This window comes from Stegostoma tigrinum, chromosome 7 (genome assembly GCF_030684315.1).
Source record: "Stegostoma tigrinum isolate sSteTig4 chromosome 7, sSteTig4.hap1, whole genome shotgun sequence".
NCBI classification, from domain to species: Eukaryota; Metazoa; Chordata; class Chondrichthyes; order Orectolobiformes; family Stegostomatidae; genus Stegostoma; species Stegostoma tigrinum.
In genome coordinates, this window is record NC_081360.1 from 11,284,876 (window position 1) to 11,303,678 (window position 18,803).

Consider the following 18,803-nt stretch of genomic DNA (forward strand, 5'->3'; position numbering starts at 1 on the left):
AAAGACACTGTGTGTTTGTATCTAATTGGTGTAGATGGTGTTCCTTTAAATATCGGAGAGCGCCAATCGTTTTTACTCATTCCACAATTCAAACAGCTCAATAACATAGTTTCTGCCTTGCTGCTCTGCTGCCTAGACACAGGTAAGTAATGCTGATCAAGTCGTTTAATACTGCCTGAAATATAGTGGAAGCAGATTCAACGGTGACTTTCAGAGGGAATTGCATAAAGAATTGATGGGAAGAAAATTACAGGGTCGTTGGGACGGAGCGTGGACAATGAGGCTAATTGACTTGTTTTTTTTTCCCTGACTGGGCTGAAAGATACAATGTTGTCCCCCAAGTTGAATTGTCTCTGATCGGTGAAGAGTCTACAATGTAATAGTGTTGATATTCTCTCCGCAGAAGAGTCACATTGGACTCGAAACTTTAACTCTTTTGCCGTCACCGTAGACCTGCTGAGTTTCTCCAGCACTTCTTATTTTAAAAAAAAAGATCTCCAGCGCCCGCAGCATGTTGTTTTTGCTGTCGTGCGTGTGTGTGTTACACTACTGTACGTACACTGACCCTGGCCTGCACGTGTTTTGCACAAGGTAGGAGGAGGCGGAATATCCCAGTGGTCCTCTGCTGTGTTTGATCGAGATATGTTGTTTGATAATGACGCCTAATGACAGCGCGGACGTACTGCATGCCCGGAAAGCTCTCAGCCAGAGTGCCTCTTAGAGGACTTTTAGCCGAGCAAGCAACATGACCTCGAGTCGACTGGATAAATCAGAGTTACCGCCAGCAAAGCAAGCAGAGCCGAGCCGAGACAGGGAGCTGGTCGGAGAGAGCAGGAGACGACTGCGGGTCAGGAGGATATGACCAATGTAGAGGAACTGCAGTGACAAAAAGCCGGACAGTTTCGGAGATCTGGTGACGGGCTTCAATTGGTTGGACTTACATTTGCCTCGCCTGAGTTTAGGGGTGATTGCCCGGTCTCTTTAACAGGGCATCCGTTTGGAGCACCCCCGCCTTGTCTCCGCTGTGGTGTTGGCATTAAAGATCGAGGTAGCGGTGCGCCAGGGCGAGGACCTAGAGCAACACGCACACAAATTCACAGACACACGCACGCACAGAGTGGGGCGAACGCTTTGGGTCTTCAAGCGCTCGCCTTGGTGCTGAAAGCGCCTGGTTTGTTGAGGTGAGGTGATGCCCGCCAGGGCCGAACAGTTCCAGCTGGTGCAGCCAGAGGCCATCGGGACCGCGGCACGAACATGCAGGAGCTGTTAGGTTCTCCGGTGGGATCCTGCACCGCATTGTACACACTGGCAGCAGCCCGTCTCCACAAGGTGGGCTGGCCCGGCACAGAACGTCGCCTGGCATTCAGTCTTTAGGAGGGGGCGAACTTTACTGTTTGGCGGCGTCGCTAGGGAAGGACGACGGCGGACTGAGTAAAGGGGGAGATCTTGAGGCGATTTGGAGACCATGTGTGGCCTCGCCAGCTCCCGTCCAGCGACTCTTTCGCCTTCATTCAAGATGCGCTCTGCGTAAACTGGCCACAAATCATCAGCCAGCGACCACAGGTAACCGAGCTATGTGTTTTCCATCCTGCACACTGTGGCTGTAACTGACCCGCAAGCTGCAGCCCGGCCTGAGTGGGATGGCATTAACTAACCACCCTCCCCTGTTGTATATACCGCACGAAGTTGCAGGAAGACAATGCGACATGCCTGCAACTGGTGTCATTTTTATATTTAAAAAACCTCCCAATCCTGTGCAATGCAATATAAAGGGTCAATTCCGACAAGCTGATCAAAAATATATAAACCCCTCCCCCAACCTTCCCAACACATACACACTAGCCCAGTGACCTTGTCTTTATTCACTCGCCATCTTTAACATTGCCGAAAACGGTATCAATCAGACAGTGATTTGGACTGAGATAGTAGGAGCTGCAGATGCTGGAGAATCTGAGATAACAAGGTGTAGAGCTGGATGAACACAGCAGGCCAAGCAGCATTAGAGGAGCAGGAAGGCCCTTTTTCTGAAGAAGGGTCTAGATCCGAAGCGTTAGCTTTCCTGCTCCTCTGATGCTGCTTGGCCTGCTGTGTTCATCCAGCTCTACGCCTTGTTATATTAGTGATTTGGACTGTGCCGTTAACACTGCAACTGGAAGGTGATCGGCATTCCCGAAGAGAGCGAGACTTACGTTCGGCGCAAGGGGCGCTTTTTGCAGCTCCCACCCCCACATCCCCTCCAACACACAGTTCGTTTTCCTTTCAAGAAGTTTGACATGTTTGTCGTATTGCACCGTGAGATCTGCAGAATGAGTTCCCGTTTCTTATGTACATGTATATATAAGTTTCCACCTCGGGTGTAAAGTTTGTGCAGTTCCTCCGTGCCCCACCTGGCCGTGTGCCTGAGATGCCGATCCTGTGGTGACAGCCGTGTTGAGTGAGCAGCCCTTCCTTACCCTAAGTTGCCAGGGTCAAGTCCCGTCGCAGGGGAATGCTCCCGGTGCAGTGGTGAGGGTGTGCTACACTGTCCCTTTCCTCTGTCGGGAAAGACAGCACTATTTGGGAGGAAAAAGAATAGGGAGGTTTCTGCCGGGATCCTGTTTTTTTTTTATTTTCCTTAAAGAACATTGATTATCACATGCTATGCAATCAATTGGCTGGCATCTTCTACAATTCCTACAGAAGTGCTCCAGTGGCCGTCAGGCGGTGTAGTGAGAGGTGTATGCAACATTGCAAGTATTTCTTTAAACCCGTTCCTGTACCATGTGTTTTGCAGCTTTTTATGGGCGGCTGCAGCCCAGTGCAGAGCAGGAGCTGGTGTCTGAGCCGAGGAACCCGTGCAGGATGGCTCCTGGACTGCAGGCAGCCTGCGTTCTCCTGCTGATGACCCCTAGCCTCCTCCCCCCGGCAGTCGCCGACCAGGAGGACCACCTGGGAGCTGACAACACCCTGGAGGCGGGCAACGGCGACAACATGGACTTCGACGACTACCGGGGCAAAGGCTGCGTGGACGACAGTGGCTTTGTGTACAAACTGGGCGAGCGTTTCTTCCCGGGCCACTCGAACTGCCCGTGCGTTTGCACGGAGGACGGGCCTGTGTGTGACCAGCCCGAGTGTCCCAAAATCCACCCCAAGTGCAGCAAGGTCGAACACAACGGCTGCTGCCCCGAATGCAAAGAAGTGAGAAACTTCTGTGAATACCGCGCGAAAACCTACAAAGTGCTGGAAGAATTTAAGGTAGGCGTAAAACTGCACCCACCAGTTATGAGCCAGCACCGCATCTTGGACTGGCACCCGGGGCTGGTTCCACAGCCAGACACTGGCTTGCAAGTGCTTCCGTTGCAAAAATGATGAGGGGTGGTGGCATCTGATGCCCCGGTAAGGTTTCTTTGAGGCGGAGCTGTATGTTGGGGTGACCCAGGTAGACAGCACTCACTTGAAAGCCCAGATAATCTCTTTCAATTTTCGGCGTGCGGTGGGGGGGGGCGGAACCGCAACGTTCCCCGAATTAAATTGCAACGAAAAAGAAACGCGGCAGATTTATCGATTCTCTGTAAAGCTCCGCCACGGCATTAGCCAGATTGAACCCGCGCGATGAATCAGTTTCTAGTTGAACGGAGAGTCAGGGGAGTTCCGTTCATTTCCTGTTCCAAAGTGCCTGCGCTGAAGTGACTTCTGGTTATTTTGTTTCGGATGGGGTTGTTGTTGTCAACTGTGCACTCTGGTCGAAGGTCTGACCCAGGTCAGGCTCGAAGCCAGTTTGCACTTGAGCTCAAGCTTGCTGTCTGCTCTATTGAGTCAAACCTGTGTGGTTATTACAGCCGTCCCCGTGCGAGTGGTGCCGGTGTGAGGCCAGCAGTGAGGTGCATTGTGTTGTCGCCGATTGTGCCGTCCCCGAGTGTGTCAACCCGGTGTACGAACCCGAGCAGTGCTGCCCGGTCTGCAAGAACGGTAAGCAGCACCACTCTCCCCCTCCCCCACCGCCGCCACCACCCACCACCACTTTTGCCGTCCCAGCGGCTCACCAAATCAGGCGGCAGATACTCGTGTTGTTTTGTGCTCTGTCAGAGAGGGGTTTGGTGGCCGGCAATAGTCAGAAGTCTTCAAAAGGACAGAAAAATCCCACCTCAAAGCCGTCCTCCAAGGGTTTCTTTCACCGTTTACTCTTACGTCTGAAGATTACTTCAGGTCCCTGCTGGAGGCTTCTTGAGAAACAGTGTTTTTCCAAGTTGGGGGAGCGGGGGTGGGGGTTGGAGTTGGGGGGTGTCCGTGCAAGTGACCACAATGTAGGAAAGGATGTTTTGCCACCTCCCCTGCAGGGACTGGGCATTTAGGCATGAGTGCCCCCTCCAGCGGGTACCTGCTTAGACATAGAGGCAGGTACATGTGAAAGGGTGTAGAGACATCAGAAAGAGGATAGGACTTATAAGCACACCTGGGTTGAGAGTTCTAGCCAGGTTCAGTCATCCCCAGCCCCAGAAATAGGCAGGTGGGTGGTATTGAGTGGCCTGTTGACTGCAGCACTGATAGCACATGGATTAGTATTGCCTGCTCATCTCTGTGAGGCAGCTAGAGCTAACAGTGCTGGAGGCCTGGGCAGGAGGCGCCAGTACCGCAAATGGCTGGCACCAGTTTTCCAACCTGTTACCCTGTGTCACAGCTGGAGCAGGAGCCGGGAATCTTGGAAGAATTGAATCGGATTCTGTGGAACACCCGACAGTGGCACAACATGGCACAGGAGTGGGGGGTGGGTTCTGTTTTGTTTTTGGATGCTGCACTGGAGGTCCGAATAGAGGAAGTGGAGAGAGGAAGAATGGGGGACCCAAGCTCAGAGGCAGCTGCAGCAGGAATTAGTGAAGCTGAATATCGGCACTGGAGCTCTGGATTTTGTGCAGCATGACCTCCCACTTAGGCTCAGTAGAAGGATCTTGAACTGCGCCAGCAGCTTTGCTCAATACATAAGCATTCACCTCCCAACAATCCCTACGATTATAACTCATAACTGATATCCATAAAGATATAAGAAAAAGAGGAGTGGGAGTAGGCCATTCAGTCCATTGCCCTTGCTCTGTCATCTCAGTAAGAGCTTGGCTGATCAGATTATGGCTTCATTTATACATTCCTACTTCCATCCCATAACCTTTGACTCCTTCATAGATCAAAAGTGTAACTAATTTAGCCCTCAGTGTTCCAGCCACCACTGCTTTCTGGGATAGGGAATTTAATTTATTAACGAGCCTCCAAGGGAATAAATTGCCCTTCACTCCTGTTTGAAGTGGGAACTCTTTATTTGAAATGTGACCCCCTACTTCTAGTTTCCCCCATGAGGAGAAACATCCTCTTGGCATCCACCCTGTTGAGGTCACTCAGAATTCTATTTCTGTCAGCATCCAGCCCTCGTTCTTGTAAAGTCCAATGGAAATAAGCCCAGCCTACTCAACATTTCCCTTTCATCAAAGGAACCAATCTTGTGAATTAATTCCACTTGTTACAGCTGCACACTCCGCCAGCAATTCATTGACTTCTGTCACTTCAGTCAAATAGATTGCATGAAATGCACTGGCACTCCCCCTGCTTCTTTTGCAGGACAAGGTAGCACACAACCAGTGACAGCAGGGCTAACCAGAGTGGGTGCTCATGCCTGAATGCCCAGTCCCCAGTGGAGGTAGCAAAACATCTTTTTCTAAGGTTGTAACCAGGGACAGGGCTAAAACAATCAATCAATGATGGCAGTATTCTCAAACAGTCCAACTGTACACATTCCACTTGCCTGTCATCCCACAGTCTCTTCTGACTTACAAACAACGTTTACAAACCCATCTCCTACTTTTTAACCATCCCTATACTGCCGCTTTTATCTTGTGCATTTCTCCTCTCAGACACCCAAAAGATGCAACCTGGCCAGACAGTGGTCAAGCAACAAGAATGAAAGCACTCATTTTCATATCCTCAGCCACCAGCTCAGATAGTGACACTAGTATAAAATGATAGGGTAGTGTCCATACATGGTCAGAAAGTGGGCAATAGTTAGGGCAGACAGATAAAGTTGACAGAGGTGCCGACTCAATGGCGATAATGATGCACACGAGTTCCACTGCAGAGAGATCAGATGGGGTAGCAGGAAGAAGAGAGTTGACAAATATGCACAATGAAATGTTCGTTGCAATAGGGTGTCCAACCGAAAGCCTGCAGTCACTATCAAAGAACATGGACAAGACTGGGCTAAACTTTGCACAGAACTTGGAACCCTTCATTTCCACCATGGGAGTTGTGGCCAACTGGGCCTGTGCACCTGGAGAATCTAAACATGGTACAGAGTCTGATGGCTAATGTTATAGCTTCCATTGCAGCCCAAACAGCAGCCAGCAAACACTGGAATGCTGCAGTGGAGATTCAGACAGCTGCCATCATTCCTGTGGATTGCATTATGCAAAGAGGCCTGCAATGTCCCACTGCAGCCCAGCAATCTGTGCTGCAGCAGACTATTAGGATTGCTGAGGCACCACTCTGCGGGCAGTGGTAGCAGCTCCAAGAAGTACTGATTTGCTGTTCTCCCTCGGGAAGACAGCATTTATCCTCTCACCACAGCACTCCAGCAGTACTCTTATTGGTGACTGTCAGTCTGCTGTGGCCAACATTGAGATGGGGTGTGCGCCTCAGCTTTTTAGCAACAGAAAAACAACTCTGACTAAAAACATCCTCTCACTAGACATATTGGAGCTGCTGCTTCTGTTCTTCCTCAGTCGCCTACTTCATCACATTTCTTATAGTCACATGGTTTTTATTCCATGCAGTCAGCACATCATTCTTGATGTCCATTGGCCACCCTCTGCTTTACCATGGCAACCATAGGATCCCTACATGATGGAGCAGACCATTCGACCCATCAAGCCCACACTAACACACGAGCACCAACCCCAGACCACTCTAACCCTGCACTTCCCCTGGCTAAACCACCTAGCCTGTATATCCCTGGATACTATGGGCAATTTAGCATGGCCAGTCTACCTAACCTGCACTTCTTTGGACTGTGGGAGGAAACTAGAGCACCCAGAAGACATCCACACAGCTATGGGGGGAATGTGTGAAAGCTGCACAGACAGTTGCCCAAGGCTGGAGTCAAACCTGGGCCCCTAGCGCTCTATGGGAGCAGTACTAACTACTGAGCCACTGTGCTGCCCAAACTGTACCACAGGTTGCTGCAGAACAAACCCATCAAAGCTGCTGCCAACATACTGGGCATTGACCTGTATGGTTATAGGTATGTGGTCACACACTAGCAGGATGTTGAGAGAGCCAGATCCCTTTCATTTCTGCTGGAGGGGAGTCTTGATATGCAAACTCCAGAAAGTGATTTGCTTGTCACCCTACCTATTGCACCAACCACCAGTGCAGCATTTGCACTTTACTTGCTGCTTTCTGAGTAGAGGGAATGAAGTGTATTTGGCTACCATTGCATAGAGAACCTCCATGCCCTTTGTTACACAACAGTGGGCAGTTAACTGTGAAATGTTGTAATTCCTTGCAATGCTAGCCTGAAAGGTGTCAGATGCATGAAAGGGTTATGAACATGACAATGTGAGAGTGATCCTTGCACTGTTGTGAGGTTATAGTTGGGTTATAGGTGGGTTAGCCAGGGGAAGTGCAGGGTTAGAGGGTAAGGGTGTGTCTGGGTGTGGTGCTCTTGAGGGTTAGTGTGAACTTGATGGGCCGAATGATATGCTCCCACAATGTAGGGATCCTATGGTTGCCATGGCAAAGCAAAGGGTGGCCACTGGACATCAAGGATCATGTGCTGACAGCATGGAATGAAATCCATGCGACTGTGAGAAATGTGATATAGCTGTATTGCAGCAGATGACAGATTTCAGTGAGAACGTGTGTACTGCAACTCAGAAATCTCAAACATTATTCCTCAGTGAACCTCAGATACAGAGGTAATGATTCCCGCAACACCTTGGGTGGACTGCAGCACCCTGCTGTGAACTCTTCTCCCTCTTCCTGCAGTTTGTCTCATTTCCAAGCCATGCTGTATTGCAAGGGCAATGGTTAAGTATGTTTCTGTGCCTGTAAGCAACTGCTTAGCGTAGGAGTCATGAAGCCAGCAAAAACTCCTTCAGTACCTGCCATACCAGTTTTGTAATTTTAACCAATTATACCACATGCTTGTTGATTCAAAGCCTCAGCCGGCTGAAATCCACCAAGAAGTAGTTGATAGTTGGAGAGTCTTCCTGATTCTGAATGTGCCTTCAATTATGCAAGGTGGAAGGCACTGAGCTCTAAAGTGCCAGTGCCCAACATTAAATCAGCATTTCACACTGAATGATGCTGTAATCTGTCTGCATACTTTTGGTGGCTGTACACAATAATACCCATGCGAGTATCTCATCCTGTGAGAGTTTCTCCCAAAAATTAACTGTGCTGTGCATAACATTTTTGGGTCTAAGGGCGCCCAGGGTCTGGAAAATTGGCACAAATTATTCCCTTTGATTCCCCAGATCTTTTGTTTGCTTCAGAAGACCTCGAAGGAACAATATCTTTGTAGAAAAGCTGCTGTTTTAAACCATTGCAACACTGATGTAAACAAGCATAAAGTCAATCTACTTGAGTGTTTTGCACCGTCAATCATAGTTCGCCTACTGCTTACAATCTCAGCAGGAAGAAAAATCAACCAGCCTCAAGATCCCTTCCAGAATGTTCATAATCACACTTAACAATACAGAGCCTTGCACCGTGGGTACTGAATAAAACATGTATTGAAATTGGCTATCAAGGCACAGCATGCATTTTTCTGACCCATCAATGTTAAAGAAGACCATTCAGCAGTGTTTTTAAGCAGCATCATCTCACAGTGAGAGTGGTGAATAACTGATACTCTCTCCCTCCCTGAAAAAGCTGTTGAAGCTGTGGGTCAATTGAAAAATTTCTGGATACGAATTGGTATTGGGAGATATGGAGTATTAGACCGGTTGATAGCTTTAAAATACAAATCAATCATCATCTAATCCAGTGGCAAAATATGCTTATGGAATTGAATGGCTTATTCCTTTGTTCCTTATGCATGAGCAACCTGACTCTGTAATGTACCAGGGCTTTTTTAAACAAAATACATTCTCCTTTCACATGACATTTTAATTCCTTTTGCAAACTCAGGCCTGGTAATTTTGGAAGGAAAATTGTGAGGTATTATACAAACTGCTCCCAGTGGTTCCCTTAGTTTGGACATATCCTGCAATGACAGCAGCTAATCTTTGTCAATAATCCCAAAGGTGTTATGCTTACAGTGTCCTCTTCTATTTATAATTTGCAGTTCTTCAATCCCAGTGAATAACTTGATTGTTTTATTTCACCACACTGTATTTTACTTTGGCCTCAATACCGTTGTTTATGAGTGCCTGATCAAGGACTCACTGTAGCAGCATCCACGTCAGTTATTGCAACAGCCTAAGCCTTCAGCCCCTCTTTTGTCTCTCTGAACCTCCTTGCCCCTCTACATTCTTCTCTTCCCTTATCAAGTGCAACAGAATTTCAGACTGTAAAAAACCAAAGATCGAACATAGTCTACATGTTACTGAACAGACAACCAATACATTCAACAGCAGAAAAGGTATTCCCCTGTAACAATTTAGCGCAGCTGAAAACCCCATTCTATTTTTAGACATTGCAGCATATTTCCAGCAGCCACAGCTTTGTATTTAAAGTTACAAATGTCTCTGATCAAATCTATAGGTGTTCTTCACGTCCCATCAGAACAAATCTTCCGCGCCCTTTAAGTGTAATTGCCTATACTTAATGCTCTAAGCACACCTCCCAGAAGCGAGGTACCAGTGGGTGATTCTTTGTTCTTATCTGTCCAGAAAAAAATGCTTATTTCCTTCAAACCTTGGGCATGATGTTTCCTTTCCTTAAAGTGGTGAGAGGGGAAATAATTGGCCGAATTGAGGAGAAACTAACCCCTTTCCTCGCCACCTATGCAAATAGGTTATGAGCATGGAGGTCCAATAAGTGGCCTTCCCAATGTGACTGTTTCAACATACCACCTTTTCGATTGCCTGTCTTCCTGCCAGGCATGAAAGATGACTAATTTCCCAACTGGAAAACGATCGCGATCTGCCTGCTGGGTTGGGTGCAGGGAATCAGCCTGGTGGCAGCAGGAAGCACAGAGGTAGGGCAAGGCTGTGGCCTTTGAAAAACCATCCCTGCCATTGTCTCCAACTCCCTTGTTCCCTAACCCAGTGACAAGAAAATAAATGTTGCTAACCTCACAGTAGACCCCTGTCACCTGGTTCCAGGTCTGAAGTGGCAAGGCCTGCCGCAGAGATCTGAAAATTTTGCCCATTAGTTCCATCTTCAACCAGTCATTTGCTTGGCGGTGATTTACAAAGAAAGCACTCCTTTTCATAGAATTGTACAGTACCGAAGAGATCCTTTGGCCCATCAAGTCTGTACTCTCAATTTCTATTCATCTGGTTGATTTAGCAGCACTGTCTTCAGTCAGACTTGATAAGCTTGAGAGTCTGCAAGGACAGTGGCCAGTGACTTTTCTCTTTGTGTTAGAGCTTACACCTGACTCTCAATAAGGCTTAACCTGGTCCCTCATGCTATTGCAGCCCAGTCATAAGGACCTGTCATCAAGCAAAGTTCAGCAAAACTTTTCTTACTTTTGCCTCCCGTGCCTCCCCACCAACCAGTCCCACCCACCTTCAATATTTCAGTACTCTCTGATTAACTTTAAAACAAAAATCTTCCATAGCCTTGCATTTGTACCACTGCCTGTTGGACCAATGTTTTAGTCACCATTCTTAATCTATCATACAATGGTTTGGTATAAAATTTTTGTTCACTATGGAGGTTTTACTATTTCAAGGGTCTTTTATAAGTTTAAGTTGTTGTCAGCATGTGGTGACCAATGAGAATGTTATTTCTCAATGACAGTATTACCAGTGGATCACCGAGTTTGGTATAGTTAGTGTTATTTAGCTGAATATTGGGGCATGTAGGAGGGATTTCAACAAAGACATTCAAGACAAAAGAGAGTCTTGGCAAAAGCCCTGTGAACCCTGCATTACATACTACATGTGGGAAATCAGACTGTAAATTCTTCACAGTCTGTATTAACATTTTTATTCCATGTGTTGTGAGGACTTCCTGTACGACAAAGGACCTTCCCAGTTTCAGATATGTGGGGCTGGAGGAACACGGCAGACCAGGCAGCTTCAGGGGAGCACAAAGGCTGACGTTCTTCAGAAAGCAGGGTCCTGACCTGAAACGTTAGCCTTCCTGCTCCTCTGATGCTGCCTGGCCTGCTGTGTTCATCCAGCTCCATACTGTGTTATCTCTGACTCCAGAAACTGCAGTTCTTACTATCTGTTCTCAGTTTGATTATTCCTTTAGTCAGCACTCTGTGCTTTAGGCTACTAACAGAAACATTTTAACCTAACTCCTTGGCCAGGAACTCCCTGAATCAGGTGAAATTCCAGCTTTACACTGCACCCTGCAACCACCCACCCCACCACCCTGGCAAAACTTACTGGGTTTAATGTGGAGTAGAACTGGCCAAACTGTGAAAATAACATTTTGCCCAAACTTGTCCAGATCACTATGAGTGGAACAAAAATAAAGTTGCTGGAAAAGCTCAGCAGCTCCGGGAGCATCTGTGGGAGAGAAAACAGAGTTAACGTTTTGGGTCCAGTGACCCTTCCTCAGAACTGGTGGTGGCTGGGAAAGTGACAGTTTATATGCAGAAAATAGGGAGGTGGGTGGGGTATGGAATAAACGATAGGATAGAGCCCAAAGAGAGAGAGAGAGAAAGACAGTTGAACAGACAAAGGAGTTTCAATCAGGTTGGGAGGGTAAATAGTTGTTAATACGAACTGTTAGTGACTAACAACAGTGGGTGTGTTGTGGCAGGCTGTGTGGTAACAAGGCCTGGTGTGTGGGGTGGGGGCCTGGGACGTGGGAGAGTTTAGGCCCTGAAATTATTGAACTCAATATTGAGTCCGCAGGGTTGTAGGGTCCCCAAGCGGAAGATGAGATGTTGTTCATTCAGCTTGCGTTGGCTTCAGTGGAACACTGTAGCAAGCCGGAGACAGAGATGTTGGCCAAGGAGCAAAGTGGTGCATTGAATAGGCAGGCAACAGGTAGTTCAGGGTCTTTTTTGCAAGCAGAACATAGATGTTCTGCGAAACGGTTGCCAAGTCTACGCTTGGTTTCCCTGAAGTAGAGGAGACCACATTGTGAGCAGCGAATGCGGTAAACTAGATTCTTGGAAGTTCAGGTGAAGTGTTGCTTCACTTGAAGGTATGTTTGGGCCCTTGGATACTGGGGAGGGAGGAGGTAAATGGGCAGGTGTTTTGCCTTCGCCAGTTACAGGGGAAGATGCCGTAGGGCTGTGGGGCAGTATTGGGGGTGAGGGATGATTGGACCAGGGTGTCCCGGAAGGAGCGGTCGCTGTGGAAGGTGGACAAGGGAGAGGAGGGGAATATGTGTCTGGTGGTGGCATCTTGCACGAGCTGTCAGAAATGGCATCTGACAATCTTCTGGATGTGGATGCTGGTGGGATGGTAGGTGAGGATAAGGGGGATCCTATCGCTGTTGTGGGAGGGAAGAGAAGGGATGACGGCAGAACTGCGGAGGATGGGTCGGACCCGATTGAGGGCCCTGTCGACAACAGAGCTGGGGAATCCTCGGTTGAGGAAGAATATGGACACTTCGAAGGCTCCCTTGTCAAAGCTGGCCTCATCTGAACATATGCAACAGAGACAGAGGAACTGAGAGAATGGGATGGAGTCTTTACTGAAAGTGGGGTGTGAGTATGTATAGTCCAAGTAGCTGTGGGAGTTGGTGGGTTTATAATGGATATTAGTGGCCAGTCTATCCCCAGAAATGAAAACAGAAATATCGAGGAAGGGAAGGGAGGAGTCAGAGATAGGCCAGGTGGAAGTGAGGGAAAGGTGGAAATTGGAGGTGAAATTGAAGTTTTCCAATTCTTGATGAGAGAGGGAAGCAGCACCGATGATATCATCGATGTATTGGAGAAAGAATTGTGGGTGGGGGCCAGAATAGGACTAGAACAAGGAATGTACCACATACCGCACAAAGAGACAGGCATAACTAGGACCCATGCAGGTACTCATGGCAACCTCTCTTACCCAAAGAAAATGAGAGGAGTTGAAAGAGAAGTTGTTGAGGGTGAGGACAAGCTCGGCCAAGCGGAGGAGGGTGGTGGTGGGTGGGGATGGTTCAGGTCTTTGCTCCAGGAAGAAGCGGAGAGCCCTAAGGCCCTCCTGGTGGGGAATGGATTTGTAAAGGGGATTGCACATCCATAAAAAAGAGGAGATGGCTGGAGCCAATGAACTGGAAGCTTTGAAACTGGCTTAAGGCGCCAGATGAATCATGGATGTACGTGGGTAGGGATTGGTCCAGGGGGGAGAAAACTGAGACAAGGTAGGAAGAGATTAGTTCTGTAGAGCATGAGCTGGCTGAAACAATGGGCCTACCTGGACAGCCCTGTTTGTGGATTTTTCGCAGGAGGTAGAAATGAACTGTGCGGGGTTGGGGGACTCTTAGCTTGGACGTGGATGTGGGGGGAAATCATCGGATGAAATGAGATCCATGACCGCAGTGGATGCAATGGCCTGATCTGCCATGGTGGGTCATGGTCCAGAGGACAGTAGGAGGAGGTATCTGAGACCTGGCACTCAGCCTCTGCAAGGTAGAGGTCAGTATGCCAGACTACAACAGCACCACCCTTATCGGCACGCTTAATGACAAAGTTAGGATTAGATCGGAGTGCACGGAGTGCAGTCAGTTTGGAGGGAGATGGGTTGGACTTGTTGAGAGGGGCAGTGAAATTGAGGCAACTAATGTCACGTCGACAGTTCTCAATGAAAAGATCAAGTGCAGGTAAAATGCAGGAGGGAGGGGTCCAGGTGGAGGGAGAGGGTTGGAGTTGGGCAAAGGGGTCTGTGGGAGGGGGAGAGGACTCTTGTCCAAAGAAATGAGCACGGAGGCGAAGACAGCGGAAGAACAGTTCGGCATCGTATCATGCCCGAAATTCGTTAAGGTGGGGATGCTGAGGGATAAAGCTGAGGCCTTTGCTGAGTACAGAACGTTCAGCAACGGAGAGCGGATGGTTAGGAGGCATGGGGAATACCTCACAGGAGTTGAGGGAGGAGATAGAGTCAGAGGGAAGTGAAGAAGAGGTAGGTTCCAGAGGGCCATGGATATTTTTGTGTTGGTGCATCTTGTGGGCCTTGATGCCTGAAAGAAAAAGAAAAAGTTTCTTGGTAGCACGATGAATGAGCCGGAGGATGAAGTGGAACTGCAGAGTGATGCAGTCCTGAGCCAGTGTGTTACAATGCTGTTGGAGAGAAAGGTTGAGAGTGCCAATGTGCTGCCGCATGACACTGAGGGTGGATCTCAGGATGTGGCGAGAGCAGCTGTTCGTGGCTGTCCATCACTATGAGTGGATTAGGTTAAAATTACCCAGAGATAATTGTAGTGTATGAGTTGAAATCTAGCTTGTGGTTAATGCTGAGGTTTTATTGTGGATGCAGAAATCCTCAGATCAGCATAGCATTCCTGTGGATCAGCTCTCTGGCCTCAAATTCACCCAAATGAAGAGGGTGCAGATGAGGAAAACAATATTGCATACCCTTCCAAAATGAGCACAAATAGTCTGCCGTATCATGGTAAAACTTCACAACTCCTGAATTGTCAGCTGACAACATAGACCTCCAATTGCAGTAAGATCAGAGATAAGGCTTCTGGAAGCACTTCTCAAACATTCCCATTCACAGATGAGGGGGATGTTGTCATTCTTCAGGATGCATTCTCCCTGCTCCTCACCCCTTTCCAGCCAAGAATTGTATATAATGGAGCTCAATTTGTTGTAGCAGAGAATCTAATATAATTTTACTATTATTTTACTCTCACCCCAAAACCCTTCAACTCAAAATAATTTAATCCACAGAGTTGCTCGGTTACAGTGCGGCAAGACAGAGCATTTCATTATGTGTTTGAACTTTGGTATTCAAGGAAATTTAGCATTTGAAATAAACAGCAGGAGCGTGAAGAAGAGTGAATTAGAGTGGATGATTTCAATGTGCAATTAGATAAATAAAGAAAGGCACTTGAGTAAAGAGTAGATGAAGAAAAAGATAAAGGAATAGTAAGGGAATCAGATTTAAAAGTTGACATGTTTATAATCTCTTTGCAATAATTCAGAACCTACAGAAATAAGACACCACACTTTAGTGTCAGAGGCCAATTTGTAGTTGCTAACGCTTAACCTGTTGTTAAAGGAATACTTTAGACAGTTAATTACAAGCTGTAAATGTTAATAGCCTTAGAAATTTAGCTCATGGATACACAATATTCAAAGGATTTCAATGGAGAGACATACAGCAAGGAGCTGTTTCAGCAAAGCTAACAGTGGCATGCTACAATTTTGACAATAACTTTTAAATATTCACAATTAACAATGTCTTTGCCTCTATCCTGAATTTGTTACACACATACAAATGACAGTGAAAGCCATTTCCTTCATTGTCACTTTGGCAGAAAATTTGGCCAATTAAGCCCTGCATTTGTCAAAGCGGAGTTTGCTGTGCTTCTCTTTATGACATTTAACTTGGTAATTCACTCACAGTCTGAACACCTGAAGAAGTAAAGCTCCTCAGTTGTCAATAGACAGCGGCTTGCATAAGACTTAGGCAAATGGAAGTTGTCATTGGTAATGACAAGATAGCAATATCAAACAATGTGTACTTAGATTAGAAGAATTAGCTGTTAAAATAAATAGTGCAGTGGCCCGCATCTACAACCATGCACCTTTAGGGCATTTTAAAAATTTTTGCATTGTAGTTGATGCAAAGTGAACATCTAGTTCCATGGCAAATGTTTCTGGACTGGCACTATTTTCGAGAGAAAATTTGCAGTTAAGATTTAGCCCTGTGATAAGCAAGAGACACAAATGCAACACTCATTTATCTTTCAGCATTGCCACACGCCAAGTAAGTAGCCTTTCACTTAGTATTACCTTGTGATATAGTAAAAAATGAGGTCATTCAGCACCTTGTACTTGTGCTGGCCCCTTGGTATAGCCATCCAATTAGTGCCATTGCCCATTCCCCCATAGCTGTGTAACTTTTTGCCCCATAATGTATAATTGGGCATATCTTTTAAAAGATACTGTTGAAATTATTTGTACGATAATACTTGTCATTAAATATCCACTTATTCCACCTATTCTCAGTCACATTCCAGTACTGATAGTTCAGAATCCTAAGTTGTACTGTTATTATGCTGTAGTCATTTATTGCACTCTACATTCTCAGATCCAACTGCACTTTAAACTGCACTCTATGCTCTCAGATCCAGCCCTGACTTTGTTATTAAGCCTGCTGATAAGGGTGGTGCTGTTGTAGTCTGGTGGGCTGACCTCTACATTGCAGAGGCTGAGTACCAGCTCTAAGGTAACTCTTTCTATCTTCCCCTGGACCATCACCCCACGATGACTCATCAGATCATTGCATCCACCACGGTCACCAACCTCATTCAATCTGGGGGATCTCCCACTGCCCCCCTCCCCGCCCCACCACCTCCATGCTGGTGGCCCCCCATCCCCACACTGCTCACTTCTACTTCCTTCACAAAGTTCACAAACAGGACTGCCCAGGCAGACCCATTGTTTCTGCCTGCTCCTGTCCCACAGAACGCGTCTCTTCCTACCTTGACTTGGTCTTTTCTCCCTGGTCCAGTCTCTGCCCGCATACATCCACAATTCCTCTGACACCTTATGCCAGTTTCAGAACCCAGTTTGTCGGCTCCAGCTGCATCCTTTTTACCATGGATGTACAATCTCTTTACACATCCACCAGGATGGTCTCAGGGCTGTCCACTTCTTCCAGGAACAAAGGCCTGAACTATCTCCATCCACCACCTGCCTTCTCCATCTGGCTAAGCTCGTCCTCACCCTGAACGACTTCTCTTTTAACTCCTTCCATTTCTTTCAGGTCAGGGGGTGGCCATGGGTACACACATGGACCCCAGTTATGCCTCTCTCTTTGTGGGGTACATGCCACATTCCTTGTTCCAGTCCTACTCCAGCCCCCACTCACAACTCTTTCTCCAGTATATCGACGAAATCATCGGTACTGCTTCACTCTCATGTCCATAATTGAAAAGGCTTGTCGATTTCACTTCCAGTTTCCACCCTGCACTCACCTTCACCTGGTCCATCTCTGACTCCTCACTTCCCTTACTCCACATCTCTGTTTCTCTGGCCACCAATAGCCACTAGAAACTCACCGACTCTCAAAGTTATGTGGACTGTACATCCTCGCGCCCTGCTCCTGTAAACACACTATTCAATTTTCCCAGCTTCTCCATCTCTGTTGCATTTGCTCTGATGAGGTCAACCTCAACAAGGATGACTCCAAAATGTCCACCTTCTTCCTCGACCGAAGATTCTCCAGCACCGTCGTCAGCAGGCCCTCAACCAGGTCCGACCCATCTCCCTAAATTCAGCCCTCACACCCTCTTTTCCCTCCACCAACAACGACAGGGTTCCCCTTGTCCTTATCTAACATCCCACCAGCAGCCACATCCAGAAGCTATTTGCACCACCTCCAGCAAGATGTCACTACCAGATACATATTCGCCTCCCCTTATTGTCAGCCTTCCACAGGGACCGTTCCCTCTGAGACACCTTAGTCCACTCATCCTTCACTCCCAACACCCAACACAGCCTCATTGCACCTTCCCCTGCAACTGCAGGAGCTGTAACTCCTGTCTGTTTACCTCCTCCCTCCTCAGTATCCAAGGGCCCAAACACACCTTCCAGGTAAAGCGGTGCTTTATTTGCACTTCCAACAATCTAGTCAGCTGCATTCGCTGCTCACAATGCAGAGATGACCTCTGCATTGTGGAAATGAAGCATAAACTGGGTAACTGCTTCGCAAAACACTTGCGTTGTGTTCGCAAAAAGACCCTGAACTTCCAGGGGACTGCCATTGCAAAACACCACTGTCTCCCCTGGCCAACATCTCTGTCTCAGGCTTGCTGCAGTGCTCCAGTGAAACTCAGCACAAACTGGAAGTACAGCACCTCGTTTCCCACCTGGGGGCCCTGCAGCCTTCCGGACTTGGTGTCGAGTTCAATAACTTTAGGGCCTGAGCTCTCCCATGTCCTACCCAAAACCCCACAACCATATTATCAAAAGGTATGCTATTAGATTAGATTAGATTCCCTACAGTGTGGAAACATGCCCTTCGGCCCAACAAGTCACACCGCCCCTTGAAGCATCCCTCCCAGACCCATCCCCCTATAACCCACACACCCCTGAACACTATGGGCAATTTAGCATGGCCAATCCACCTAGCCTGCACGTCTTTGGACTGGTATTACACACCACCCAATGTTAGCCACTTACAGTCCCCATTAACAGAGATAATAGGAACTGCAGATGCTGGAGAATCTGAGATAACAAAGTGTAGAGCTGGATGAACAGAGCATGCCAAGCAGCATTAGAGGATCAGGAAGGCTGACACTTCGGGCCTAGACCCTTCTTCATAAAACGGGGAGGGGAAGGGGGTTCTGAAATAAATAGCGAGAGGGGGAGGCAGATAGAAGATGGATAGAGGAGAAGATAGGTGGAGAGGAGACAGACAGGTCAAACAGGTGGGGATGGAGCCAGTGAAGGTGAGTGTAAGTAGGGAGATGCAGAGGGGATAGGTCAGTCCAAGGAGGACGGACAGGTCAAGGGGGCGGGGTGAGGTGAGTAGGTAGGAATTGGGGGTGAG

General features: G+C 47.7%; 1 protein-coding gene across 3 annotated transcripts in view; it reads left to right on the forward strand.

Moving 5' to 3' along the window:
* Positions 1–121: 121 nt before the first annotated feature.
* Positions 122–18,803, forward strand: part of vwc2l (von Willebrand factor C domain containing 2 like) — a 40,031-nt gene continuing 21,349 nt past the window's right edge. Inside the window, exons 1-3 of one of the 3 annotated variants that reach the window (XM_048534738.2) lie at positions 122–142; positions 2,774–3,234; positions 3,819–3,948. In XM_048534738.2, coding sequence (XP_048390695.1) covers positions 2,842–3,234; positions 3,819–3,948 — 523 coding nt within the window. In that variant the 5' untranslated portion in view covers positions 122–142; positions 2,774–2,841. Of the gene's footprint in view, positions 143–667; positions 1,564–2,717; positions 3,235–3,818; positions 3,949–18,803 lie in introns of those variants that run through there. The other 2 variants (XM_048534737.2, XM_048534736.2) reach the window with 2 other exon arrangements.